Below are 13,674 nucleotides of genomic sequence, written 5' to 3' on the forward strand. Positions count from 1 at the left end.
TTCAATCTTACAAACTTACGGTTAACTAGTCCAACGCTCTAACCACCTGCCTGCTATGCGAATGCAGTAAGAAGCCAAGGTAAGTTGCTAGCTAGCATTAAACTTATCGCATAAAAAACAATCAATCATAATCACTAGTTATAACTACACATGGTTGATGATGTTACTAGTTTACCTAGCGTGTCCTGCGTTGCATATAATCGATGCAGTGTGCATTCGCGAAAAAGGACTGTCGTTGCTACAACGTGTACCTAACCATAAACATCAATGCCTTTCTTAACCTTTCTGATCTCCCCATCCCGGATCCGGGATCGTGAATACAGACTCAAGCTCATTACCATAACGCAACGTTAACTATTCATGAAAATCGCAAATGAAATGAAATAAATATGCTAGCTCTCAAGCTTAGCCTTTTGTTAACAACACTGTCATCTCAGATTTTCAAAATATGCTTCTCAACCATTGCAAAACAAGCAGTATTGATGGCTAACGTAGCATTTAGCATTAGCATTCAGCTGGCAACATTTACACAAAAAAACAGAAAAGCATTCAAATAAAATCATTTACCTTTGAAGAACTTCAGATGTTTTCAATGAGGAGACTCTCAGATAGCAAATGTTCAGTTTTTCCTGAAAGATTATTTGTTTAGGACAAATCGCTCCGTTTTCTGCGTCACGTTTAGCTATGAAAAAACCCCTGTATCCAGGATTGTGTAAATCTATCAGCAAGCTCATTAGCATAACACAACATTAACTATTTATGAAAATCGCAAATGAAATGAAATAAATATGCCATCTCTCAAGCTTAGCCTTTTGTAAACAACACTGTCATCTCAGATTTTCAAAATATGCTTCTCAACCATAGGAAAACAATCATTTGTGTAAAAGTAGCTAGCTAGCGTTAGCATTTCGCCTTAGCATTTAGCGTTAGCATTAGCGTTAGCATCCAGCACGCAACATTAACAAAAACATAAAAGCCTTCAAATAAAATCATTTACCTTTGAAGAACTTCTGATGTTTTCAATGAGGATACTCTCAGTTAGATAGCAGATGCTCAGTTTTTCCAAAAAGATTCCTTGTATATTAGAAATAGCTCCGTTTTATACATCACATTTGGCTACCAAAAAAAATCCCAAAATTCAGTCCTCAAAACGCGAACTTTTTTCCAAATTAACTCCATAATATCGACTGAAAACATGGCAAACGTTGTTTAGAATCAATCATCAAGGTGTTTTTCACATATCTCTTCATTGATACATCGTTCTTGGACACATGCTTTCTCCCCTGAATCAAATGGTAAAGTAGAAGCAGCTGGCAATTGCGCACCGAATTCGACGCAGGACACCAGGCGGACACTTGGAAAATGTAGTCTCTTATGGTCAATCTTCCAATGATATGCCTACAAATACGTCACAATGCTGCTAAGACCTTGGGCGAACGACAGAAAGTGTAGGCTCATTCATTGCACAATCACAGCCATATAAGGAGAGAATGGAAAACAGAGCTTCAGAAATTCTGCTAATTCCTGGGTGATGCATCATCTTGGTTTTGCCTGTAGAATGAGTTCTGGGGCACTTACAGACAAAATGCATAGTCGAGCATCTTTTCGTGACAAAATATCGCGCTTAAAACGGGAACGTTTTTTATCCAAAAATGAAATAGCGCCCCTAGAGCTCTAACAGGTTAAAATCAATACACAGAAGTATATATTTTTAAACCTGCATATTTAGCTAAAAGAAAGGTTTGCAGGCAATATTAACCAGGTGAAATTGTGTCACTTCTCTTGCGTTCATTGCACACAGAGTCAGGGTATATGCAACAGTTTGGGCTGCCTGGCTCATTGCAAACTCATTTGCCAGAATTTTACGTAATTATGACATGACATTGAAGTTTGTGCAATGTAACGGCAATATTTAGACTTAGGGATGCCATCCGTTAGATAAAATACGGAACGGTTCCGTATTTCACTGAAAGAATAAACGTTTTGTTTTTGAAATTATAGTATCTGGATTTGACCATATTAATGACCTAAGGCTCGTATTTCTGTGTGTTATTACTAATTAAGCCTGTGATTTGATAGAGCAGTCTGACTGAGCGATGGTAGGCACCAGCAGGCTCGTAAGCATTAGTTCAAACAGCACTTTAGTGCATTTTGCCAGCAGCTCTTAGTAATGCTTCAAGCATTGCGCTATTTATGACTTCAAGCCTATCAACTCCCGAGATTAGGCTGGTGTAACCGATGTGAAATGACTAGCTAGTTAGCGCTAATAGCGTTTCAAACGTCACTCGCTCTGAGACTTGGAGTAGTTGTTCCCCTTGTTCTGCATGGGTAACACTGCTTTGAGGGTGGCTGTTTTCGATGTGTTCCTGGTTCGAGGCCAGGTAGCGGCGAGGAGTGGGATGGAAGCTATACTGTTACACTGGCAATACTAAAGTGCCTATAAGAACATCCAATAGTCAAAGGTAAATTAAATACAAATCGTATAGAGTGAAATAGTCCTATAATTCCTATAATAAACTACAAACTAAAACTTCTTACCTGGGAATATTGAAGGCTCATGTTAAAAGGAACCACCAGCTTTCATATGTTCTCATGTTCTGAGCAAGGAACTTAAACTTTAGCTTTCTTACATGGCACATATTGCACTTTTACTTTCTTCTCCAACACTTTGTTTTTGCATTATTTAAACCAAATTGAAGATGTTTCAATGTTTGAGGCTAAATCGATTTTATTGATGTATTAAGTTAAAATAAATGTTAATTCAGTATTGTTGTAATTGTCATTATTACAAATACATTTGAAAAAGTTGTCCAATTAATTGGTATAGGCGTTTTTTGGTCCTCCAATAATCGGTATCGGCGTTGAAAAATCCTAATCGGTCGACCTCTACTTCTTACACATTTTCTGAAAGAGAACTTATTCTGTATACTGGTCGTTAGGGTGGGATTGGCATGGGTTGTGGGGGGGTCCGTGGGTTGCTTTTGCCCATTTTTGGGGATTACCCCATGTCTTACTCATTAGTAGAAAGACGTTTGCTCCAAATCGGATGTTGGGTACAATATTTATTGAATATTATCTGAAATCCTATAATTTAAAATGGCCAATTTGTGTGCAATCAATTAGCTTCATTTCTGAGATAAAACAAAAATTCAACTAAATAAGTTTCAGGAATACCAATCTTAACCATTTCAGTACAGAGGATTCCAGAACAATCTTAGACAGTGGGTGCCATGGCTTGCTGAAATGACATGGAACAACTCTAGTAGCCTTTCGGGATAATTCAACCAACTTCTACATTTGGGCTTTCCAAATGCTCTTTGTGACTGACCACCTGCCAAAGTGGCTGGTGAAACAGGGCTCTACAGTGCGACCATTTTACTCACATACACACCTAAATGTTTTGCTGTGCGACATTATTTGTATTTGTATTTAGGAGCAACAGTGCACCTACAAAATTAAGGATTCTAGTTTTAATAGCTTAAATGTTTCATTGTGTTGCTACATTTCTTTGTGTGCACCTACATTTTTCAACTAAGGCACATATGTGCTCTTTGTAAAAAAAAAAAAATGTCAGCCATGTGAAATAGACAGTTTTACCCGCTAATGCCAAAATCCACCCGCATTTGGTGAGTGTTCATTTTCCACCCTGGTCCCATGAATTGAATGGGATTTGTGCCACAAATGCTAAAACGTCAACATGTGGAAACAATGCAAGGGCAGTTCATACTTAGTTGCCGTCATACCTTGTTCAAAGACTATTACAGGGTAAGGAAACCAATGTGTCATTTAATAATTTAAGTGAACTATCCCTTTAACACATCTATGGCCCAATTGATAACCTAGCAGCAATATTGCAAGCTAGCTAAATTAGCTACTCAGCTAGTCAGGTACAGGCCTGGCATCTGATGATTAGCAAGGATAGTCCAGATAACTAGTTGGCTAAGTAATAAAGGCCTGCATGTTGGGATTATCACTTGATTTTCAACATGAACAGACAGCGGAATGTCAACCAAGAATATTCCTAATACTGCAGGTGAATTAAATTAACACCAATCATGTGATGAATCATACAGGTTGGCAAAGTAGATAAAGTAACGTTCATTGGATTAACACCAATGACGTTACAATGTAGCTAGCTAGTTAAAGTAGCTAGCTATCTACATAAGACAGCTAACGTTAGCTACATAAGTGGCTTGCTGTATAATTCAATAGCTAGCGAACTGTCATGGCCAACGATTTAGCTAGCATTAACTCGTTTTTCTTGGTGAGACAGATAACGTTAGTTACTTAGCTACTTTATCACGCTAACGTAGTTAGGCTCAGTCATACATTTGACAGGTCGGCTAGCTAGTTATGCCCTAGTTTACATCGTTGACAACACATAGCGTCGGTGTGAAAATAGCCATTACTGGGTTTTTGAAGCATCAGCTAGCAAACTAACATTGCACACAACTTTTTGGATCAAACAGAACTGCGAAAATACCCTACCTGTTAGGAGTTTCAAGATGGAGTCCTGTGCAATTTCAATTGATAAGCTAACTGCCCAACAGTGATGACCAATAATCATTTACAAGACATTGGAAAACTACTATATTTTGACATTCCAGTACGTGAGACACATTCAAACCAAAAACTATTAATTCAAAAGGTAGCTATATGGTTCCTAATATACACAAATTAAACACATAAACAGGCCGACAAGCTGTACTTAGTAAACACACTACGTGGAAAAGCTGGGTCTTCACAACCAAACTTGCTGCACTGCCACTGGAATGGTTTGACAGCTCTCTAGGCCAATCGGGGTTGACTGCTCGGTAAACCAATCAATCTCAATTAAATATAATTATTTTAGCAAAACAATATTGATTCACTTGAAGATATGGGAGTATTTTTTTAACGTTTACCATAATTAGTTACATACATTTATGTTGATCCATAAGCTAATTTTTTTCAGCGAATCCCAGTCACAACAGAACTGAAATCGATTAATCAAAATGGGCAGGACTAACAGTAAGCAGCACGGTTGATTGAGTGTTCGCGATAACGAAAGCATGATGGTCAGCATCCATGGCATTGCAAAAGACTGCAGCACTGGTCAGTTTTTAAAATCTTTGACTGCAGACTAGGCTACATCTCTGCAACAACATTACAAGCTGTTCATTGTAGCTTATGTTTCCAGTACATGTTTGCTTCATCTGTTGATACACATGTATGAAGGTTTTCGTTGAATTTTGTTTCATACAAAATACCGGCCCTGTTTGTGGGCTGGTATGATGAAATCATCATTAAAAAAATTACAATTATTTCGGTAGCCAATGTTTCCTTATGCATTTATGGGTGTGCTATTCTTTAGCATTATAACCATTAAGGCACTGTTGTTGGAATAGTGATTTCCATAATGGCTGATGAATCAATAGATTTATTGACCTATTGACCTATTGAAGGTTTATGGAGGGAAAACTGTATGTGAAATATCTCAATTAAAATGTAGCCAATATTGCAGCATAAACTTAAAAAATAAATTTTAAAAAATGTTTCTACATGTCATGTAAAGATCTTGTGGGGTTTTCTATAACTTAGCAAAATGGAATGTACTGTATATCAAAGCCCTTATCGCTCTGTGTGATATCAGTGGCCTATTTATTCAACATATAACCTGAAATTTGTATTGCTTTGTGTTTAAAACATGCAGCGGTACCTCCTTACAATCAAAGCCCTTTATTTGCCCATTTGCAAAGTGTTTGGTCGCCTGTGGGGTTTGTGATTACAACCTTTCATCTGCAAATAAAGGAACGTCATAGACACACCAACCCTACTGAGGCAATAACAAGACAGATATCTTTATGGATGTCAGTCATACACCTGTACATACATGACATTTGTTGTATGCTCAACCAACAGGTTATATTTTGTACAAATTGTTGTGAACATCTGTCAAAATAGTACAAATTAACACCTGGAACCTAGATGATAATATTTAATCTACAAAACTAAAATTGTTCAACAGTTTGCACATTGAAACAATGTGTTAATTTATTCATCAAACAGCACAATCATTATTACATAATTATAGACGATGATGTGAAAAAAGTAAGCTTCTTCTCCACTACATGACACATCTGGATTTCTTTTGATTACACAGACTGGAATATGTTACGGGGTTCATCCAATGGCATTGAGGAGTATACCACCTTAGTCACCGGCTTCATCAATAAGTGCATCGACGACGTCGTCCCCACAGTGACCGTACGTACAACCAGAAGCCATGGATTACAGGCAACATCCGCACCGAGCTAAAGGCTAGAGCTGTCACTTTCAAGGAGTGGGACACTAATCCAGACGCTTATAAGAAATCCCGCTATGTCCTCCGACAAACCATCAAACAAGCAAAGCGTCAATACAAGACTAAGATTGAATCCTACTACACCATCTCTGACGCTCGTCGAGGTAGAGCTTGTAAACTATTACGGACTACAAAGGGAAACCCAGCTGCGAGCTGCCCAGTGGCTCAAGCCTACCAGACGAGCTATATGCCTTTTATGCTCACTTCGAGGCAAGCAACATTGAAGCATGCATGAGAGTGCCAGCTGTTCTGGACAACTGTGTGATCACGCTCTCCATAGCCGATGTGAGCAAGACCTTTTAACATTCACAAGGCCGTGTACTCAGAGCATGCGCGGACCAACTGGCAAGTGTCATCACTGACATTTTCAATCTCTCCCTGACCGAGTCTGTAATACCTGCATGTTTCAAGCAGACCAACATAGTCCCTATGCTCAAGAAAGCAAAGCTAACCTGCCTAAATGACTACCGCCCTGTAGCACTCACGTCAGTAGACATGAAGTACTTTGAAAGGCTGGACATGGCTCATATCATCACCAGCATCCCGGAAATCCTAGACCCACTCAATTTGCATACCGTCCCAACAGATCCACAGCTGACGCAATCTCAATCGCACTCCACACTGCCCTTTCCCACCTGGACAAAAGGAACACCTATGTGAGAATGTTTTTCATTGACCACAGCTCAGCGTTCAACACCATGGTGCCCACAAAGCTCATCACTAAGCTAAGGACCCTGGGACTAAACACCTCCCTCTAAACACCTCACTTCCTGGTGGGCCGCCCCTAGGTGGTGAGGGTAGGTAACAACACATCTGCCATGCTGATCCTCAATACGGGGGCCCCTCAGGGGTGTGTGATTAGTCCCCTCCTGTTACTCCCTGTTCACCCACGACTGCGTGGCCAAGCTCGACTCCAACACCATCATTAAGTTTGCTGACGACCGACAATGATGAGACAGCCTGGAGGGAGGAGGTCAGAGACCTGGCAGTGTGGTGCCAGGACAATACTCTCCCTCCACGTGAGCAAGACAAAGGAGCTGATCGTGGACTACAGGAAAAGTAGGACCGAACATGCCCCCGTTCAAATCAACGGGCTGTAGTTGGAGTTAAGTTCCTTGGTGTACACATCACCAACAAACTATGATGGTCTAAACACTCCAAGACAGTCGTGAAGAGGGCACGACAACACCTTTTCTACCTCAGGAGACTGAAAAGATTTATCATGGGTCCCCAGATCCTCAAAAAGTTCTACAGCTGCTCTATCGAGAGCATCCTGATCAGCTGCATCACCGCCTGGTATGGCAACTGCTCGGCATCCAACTGTAACGCGCGACAGAGGATAGTGCGTAAGGTCCAGTACATCACTGCGGCCAACCTTCCTGCCATCCAGGACTTACAGAGTATAGTAAAAAGTAAAGAAAAACCCTGGAATGAGAAAATAGCAAAAAGAAAAACCCTGGAATCAGTATGTCTCTAAACTTTTGACTGGTACTGTATATACTAGGCGGTGTCAGAGGAAGGCCCAAAATATTGTCCAAGTCATAGACTGATCTCTCTGCTACCGCACAGCAAGTGGTACCAGAGCACCAAGTCTAGGTCCAAAAGCCAAAAGGCTCCTTAACAGCTTCTACCCTCAAGCCATAATACTGCTGAACAATTAATAAAATGGCCAACAGGACTAGTTACATTGACACCCTTCTTTGTTTTTACTCAGCTGCTACTCGCTATTTATTATCTATGTATTATCACTTTACTCCTACCTACATGTACAAATTACCTCGACTAACCTGTACCCACGTACATTGACTCAGTACCAGTACCCCTTGTACAGTGCCTTGCGAAAGTATTCGGCCCCCTTGAACTTTGCGACCTTTTGCCACATTTCAGGCTTCAAACATAAAGATATAAAACTGTATTTTTTTGTGAAGAATCAACAACAAGTGGGACACAATCATGAAGTGGAACGATATTTATTGGATATTTCAAACTTTTCTAACAAATCAAAAACTGAAAAATTGGGCGTGCAAAATTATTCAGCCCCCTTAAGTTAATACTTTGTAGTGCCACCTTTTGCTGCGATTACAGCTGTAAGTCGCTTGGGGTATGTCTCTATCAGTTTTGCACATCGAGAGACTGACATTTTTTCCCATTCCTCCTTGCAAAACCGCTCGAGCTCAGAAATGGCTTAAGAAATGGCTTTCTTCTTGCCACTCTTCCATAAAGGCCAGATTTGTGCAATATACGACTGATTGTTGTCCTATGGACAGAGTCTCCCACCTCAGCTGTAGATCTCTGCAGTTCATCCAGAGTGATCATGGGCCTCTTGGCTGCATCTCTGATCAGTCTTCTCCTTGTATGAGCTGAAAGTTTAGAGGGACGGCCAGGTCTTGGTAGATTTGCAGTGGTCTGATACTCCTTCCTTTCAATATTATCGCTTGCACAGTGCTCCTTGGGATGTTTAAAGATTGGGAAATCTTTTTGTATCCAAATCCGGCTTTAAACGTCTTCACAACAGTATCTCGGACCTGCCTGGTGTGTTCCTTGTTCTTCATGATGCTCTCTGCGCTTTTAACGGACCTCTGAGACTATCACAGTGCAGGTGCATTTATACGTAGACTTGATTACACACAGGTGGATTGTATTTATCATCATTAGTCATTTAGGTCAACATTGGATCATTCCGAGATCCTCACTGAACTTCTGGAGAGAGTTTGCTGCACTGAAAGTAAAGGGGCTGAATAATTTTGCACGCCCAATTTTTCAGTTTTTGATTTGTTAAAAAAGTTTGAAATATCCAATAAATGTCATTCCACTTCATGATTGTGTCCCACTTGTTGTTGATTCTTCACAAAAAAATACAGTTTTATATCTTTATGTTTGAAGCCTGAAATGTGGCTAAAGGTCGCAAAGTTCAAGGGGGCCGAATACTTTCGCAAGGCACTGTAAGCCTACTTTGCATTTAACATTTAACATTTATTCAAATTAACATTTGAGAAGGTTTTGGGGAAAGTCTTTCTGTTTACCCACAAGACGGTTATCATTAGCATCACTAACTGACTACATACAGAGTGATGGACAAATGTGTGCACCAAACAGTCAGACGGGCAATATTGCTGGAAATAATTGGCAGATATTGTGTTACGTTTGACTTTTTTGGCAATAGTGGCTAACCAGGAGTGGGATAAATGCAATGTGGCTTTGATTGGATATTAGCCGGGAGCTTTATGTTTATGACAGTTTGTGATGGAACACATTAAATAAATGCATTTTCTTTCAGAATTGCTTGCCTAGCTACTCATAGGTGGGCTGCAAGCTACTGGTACTGTAGCTCGCTATCTACCTGTTGGAGGCCGTTTTGCAAGTGGGTGTCGTCTGCAACGTGATGTTTCTGTTCCCCAGTCCCCATCATGTATAAACCCATTTGGGTTAGCCTACGTTATTGTTATTCTGTTTAGCAACAGTGAGAGAGCATGGTTGTTGTTAAGCTGATCATCTTATTCGGCAAAAAATATCCTGCATTTTGTATAAAAATGCATTGGCAAACTTGAATATTTGCATCATCAATCAATGACTTATTCACAGACACGTTAGGGAAAGCTGCCCATCTGGATTTTGTGTAATTAAATAAGAGTAGCTGATAGGCCTATAATGCACAGGGGTACCAAATATTCTTAGTCCATTTTATCTCCCCTCCCTCTGGCACTCAGCGTCCTTATACACACTCCCACTGTGTGAAGGTTGACAACCAGGGCCAGCACCAGGCATAAGTGACATGAACGGTCGTTTAGGGCCCCAGGCCGCTAAGGGGCCCCAACCCTCCAACAAAATAATAATATACTGAAAAAATATATAAACACAACATGCAACAATTTCAACAATTTTATTGAGTTACAGTTCATATAAGGAAATCAGTCAATTGAAATAAATTTATTAGAACCTTAATCTATGGATTTCATATCATGGTACTGGGGTGCAGCCATGTGTTGGCCTGGGAGGGCATAGGCCCACCCACTTGGGAGCCAGGTCTAACCAATCAGAATGGGTTTTTCACCACAAAAGGGCTTTCTTACAGACAGAAATACTCCTGTTTCATCAGCTGTCCGGGTGGCTGGTCTCAGACGATCCCACAGGTGAAGAAGACGGATGTGGAGGTCCTGAGCTGGCATGGTTACACCTGGTCTGCGGTTGTGAGGCCGGTTGGTCGTACTACCAAATTCTCTAAAACAACATTGGAGGAGGCTTATGGTAGAGAAATTAACATTAAATTCTCTGGCAATAGCTCTAGTGGAAATTCCTGCAGTCAGCATGTCAATTGCAAGCTCCCTCAACTTGAGACATCTGTGGCATAGTGTTGTGTGACAAAACTGCACATTTTAGTGTGGCCTTTTGTCCCCTGTACAAGGTGCACCTGTGTAATGATCATGCCATCATCAGGTGGATTAATTATCTTGGCAAAGGAGAAATGCTCACTCTCAGGGATGTAAACAAATGTGTGCACAAAACTTGAGAGAATTATTTCAGCTCATGAAACATGGGACCAACACTTTACATGTCGCGTTTATATTTTTGTTCAATTGATATATATATATATATATATATATATATATATATATATATATATATATATAAACTCAGCAAAAAATAAATGTCTTCTCACTGTCAACTGCATTTATATTTAGCAAACTTAAGAAGTGTAAATATTTGTATGATCATAACAAGATTCAACAACTGAGACATAAACTGAACAAGTTCCACAGACGTGTGACTAACAGAAATGGAATAATGTGTCCCTGAACAAAAGGGGTCAAAATCAAAGTAACAGTATCTGGTGTGGCCACCAGCTGCATTAAGTACTGCAGTGCATCTCCTCCTCATGGACTGCAACAGATTTTCCAGATCTTGCTGTGAGATGTTACCCCACTCTCCCACCAAAGCACCTGCAAATCTCGGACATTTCTGGGGGGAATGGCCTTAGCCCTCAGCCTCCGATCCAACAGGTCCCAGATGTGCTCAATGGGATTGAGATCCGGGCTCTTCGCTGGCCATGGCAGAACACTGATATTCCTGTCTTGCAGGAAATCATGCACAGAACGAGCAGTATGGCTGGTGGCATTGTCATGCTCGAGGGACATGTCAGGATGAGCCTGCAGGAAGGGTACCACATGAGGGAGGAGGATGTCTTCCCTGTAACGCACAGCGTTGAGATTGCTTTCAATGACAACAAGCTCAGTCCGATGATACTGTAACACACCACCCTAGACCACGACGGACCCTCCACCTCTAAATTGATCCCGCTTCAGAGTACAGGCCTCACTCAGTGTAACGCTCATTCCTTCGACAATAACGCGAATCCGACCATAACCCTGGTGAGACAAAACTGTGACTCGTCAGTGAAGAGCACTTTTTGCCAGTCCTGTCTGGTCCAGCGACGGTGGGTTTGTGCCCATAGGCGACGTTGTTTCCGTGGAAGTCTGGTGAGGACCTGCCTTACAACAGGCCTACAAGCCCTCAGTCCAGCCTCTCTCAGACAGTCTGAGCACTGATGGAGGGATTGTGCGTTCCTGGTGTAACTCGGGCAGTTGTTGTTGCCATCCTGTGCCTGACCGGCAGGTGTGATGTTCGGATGTACCGATCCTGTGCAGGTGTTGTTACATGTGGTCTGCCACTGCAAGGACGATCAGCTGTCCGTCCTGTCTCCCTGTAGCGCTGTCTTAGGCATCTCACAGTACAGACATTGCAATTTATTGCCCTGGCCACATCTGCAGTCCTCATGCCTCCTTGCAGCATGCCTAAGGCACATTCACGCAGATGAGCAGGGACCCTGGGCATCTTTCTTTTAGTGTTTTTTAGAGTCAATAGACACACCTCTTTAGTGTCCTAAGTCTTCATAACTGTGACCTTAATTGCCTACCATCTGTAAACTGTTAGTGTCTTAACGACCGTTCCACAATTGCATGTTCATTAATTGTTTATGGTTCACAAGAATGGGAAAGAGTGTTTGAACCCTTTACAATGAAGATCTGCAAAGTTATTTTGATTTTTACGAATTATCTTTGAAAGACAGGGTCCTGAAAAAGGGACGTTTCTTTTTTTGCTGAGTTTATATATATTTCTTTATTTTTTGGAACTCAGTCGGCGTCTCAACTTACTGTTGACAGTTAGAATAATAGAATACACAATGTGCAAGTTCAAAATTGGGTTGTGCATCAATAAGTTCTGTTATGTCAGTCACTGACAGTCACTGAATTAGCCATGTCAGATTGGTAAATTAGTCTAGCCAGCTATCCAAACTTGTGTTAATCATGGCCGAATACTCACCGGTCTCGCAGTGCACATGCTGAGGGGCCCTAACCTCCAGGGGGCCCCCATTGATTTAGTTAGTCACTCTCCCTCAGATTTCCTTTACAAGGTGTCAGTCATGGCAAAATGTGAAGAATTGCAGGAAATTTGCATTCAAAAGTACATTTCTCTACGCTGTCAAGAGTGAGGACCACTCAAATGTTTTGTCCGCTAGGTGGGAGGTGGGCCACAACCATATCTTGCTTAGGGCCCCCAAAAGGCTACAGCTGGCCCTGTTGACAACCCTCAATACTTGATTAGCCAAACCTAAAACTGTCACTTTATAGGCTACATGCTATGCACGTACAACGCATTCATTAAGTATTAAGATCCCTTCATTTTTGTTACAGCCTTATTTTAAAAGTGAATCTACACAATATACAGACAATTCTCCTTAATGACAAAGCAAAAACAGGTTTTTCGAAATATTTGCACATTTATTAAAAATAAAAGATCACATTTACATAAGTATTCAGCTCCTTTACTCAGTACTTTGTTTAAGCAACTTTGGCAGTGATTACAGCCTCGAGGCTTCTTTAATATGGTGCTACAAGCTTGGCACACCTGTATTTGGGGAATTTCTCCCATTCTTCTCTGCAGATCCTCTCAAGACTTGTCAGGTTGGATGGGGAGAGTCGTGGTACAGCTATTTTCAGGTCTCTCCAGAGATGTTCAATCGGGTTCAAGTGCTGCAGAGATGGGTGTCCTTCTGGAAAGTTCTCCCATCTCCACAGGAACTCTGGAGCTCTGTCAGAGTGACCATTGAGTTCTTGGTCACCTCCTTGACCAATGCCCTTCTCCCTGATTGCTGAGTTTGCGGGGTGGCCAACTCTAGGAAGAGACATCCAAACAAAACACTTAAATATTCTAGTGTGATCATGCGTTTTTTGTAACTATAAAAATAAAATACAAAAAAAATACCCTGAGCACACTGAAATTACGTTGAACCAACGAATTGACGTTTGTGTCCAGTGTGAATTGGCTACTTTGAC

The 13,674-nt window shown here is 41.0% G+C and overlaps 1 protein-coding gene and 1 long non-coding RNA gene across 5 annotated transcripts in view; one reads left to right on the forward strand and one right to left on the reverse strand.

Annotated features, from left to right (window-relative positions):
- LOC110502410 (Golgi-specific brefeldin A-resistance guanine nucleotide exchange factor 1) overlaps positions 1-4,790 on the reverse strand; it is a 127,880-nt gene extending 123,090 nt beyond the window's left edge. For 2 of the 4 annotated variants that reach the window (XM_090216808.1, XM_021580428.3), the window contains exon 1: positions 4,489-4,790. In XM_090216808.1, the coding sequence (XP_090072934.1) occupies positions 4,489-4,567 (79 nt within the window). In that variant the 5' untranslated portion in view covers positions 4,568-4,790. The remainder of the gene's footprint in view (positions 1-4,488) is intronic. The other 2 variants (XM_090216809.1, XM_090216807.1) reach the window with 1 other exon arrangement.
- Positions 4,791-5,003: 213 nt separating this feature from the next.
- Positions 5,004-8,036, forward strand: LOC149972502 (uncharacterized). The gene is made up of 2 exons (XR_016490954.1): positions 5,004-5,094; positions 6,143-8,036. It is a non-coding gene; the product is annotated as an uncharacterized LOC149972502 (long non-coding RNA).
- The last annotated feature ends 5,638 nt before the right edge of the window (positions 8,037-13,674 follow it).

The sequence above is a fragment of the Oncorhynchus mykiss genome, chromosome 23, assembly GCF_057628025.1.
Source record: "Oncorhynchus mykiss isolate SJ-2025 chromosome 23, ASM5762802v1, whole genome shotgun sequence".
Lineage (NCBI taxonomy): Eukaryota > Metazoa > Chordata > Actinopteri > Salmoniformes > Salmonidae > Oncorhynchus > Oncorhynchus mykiss.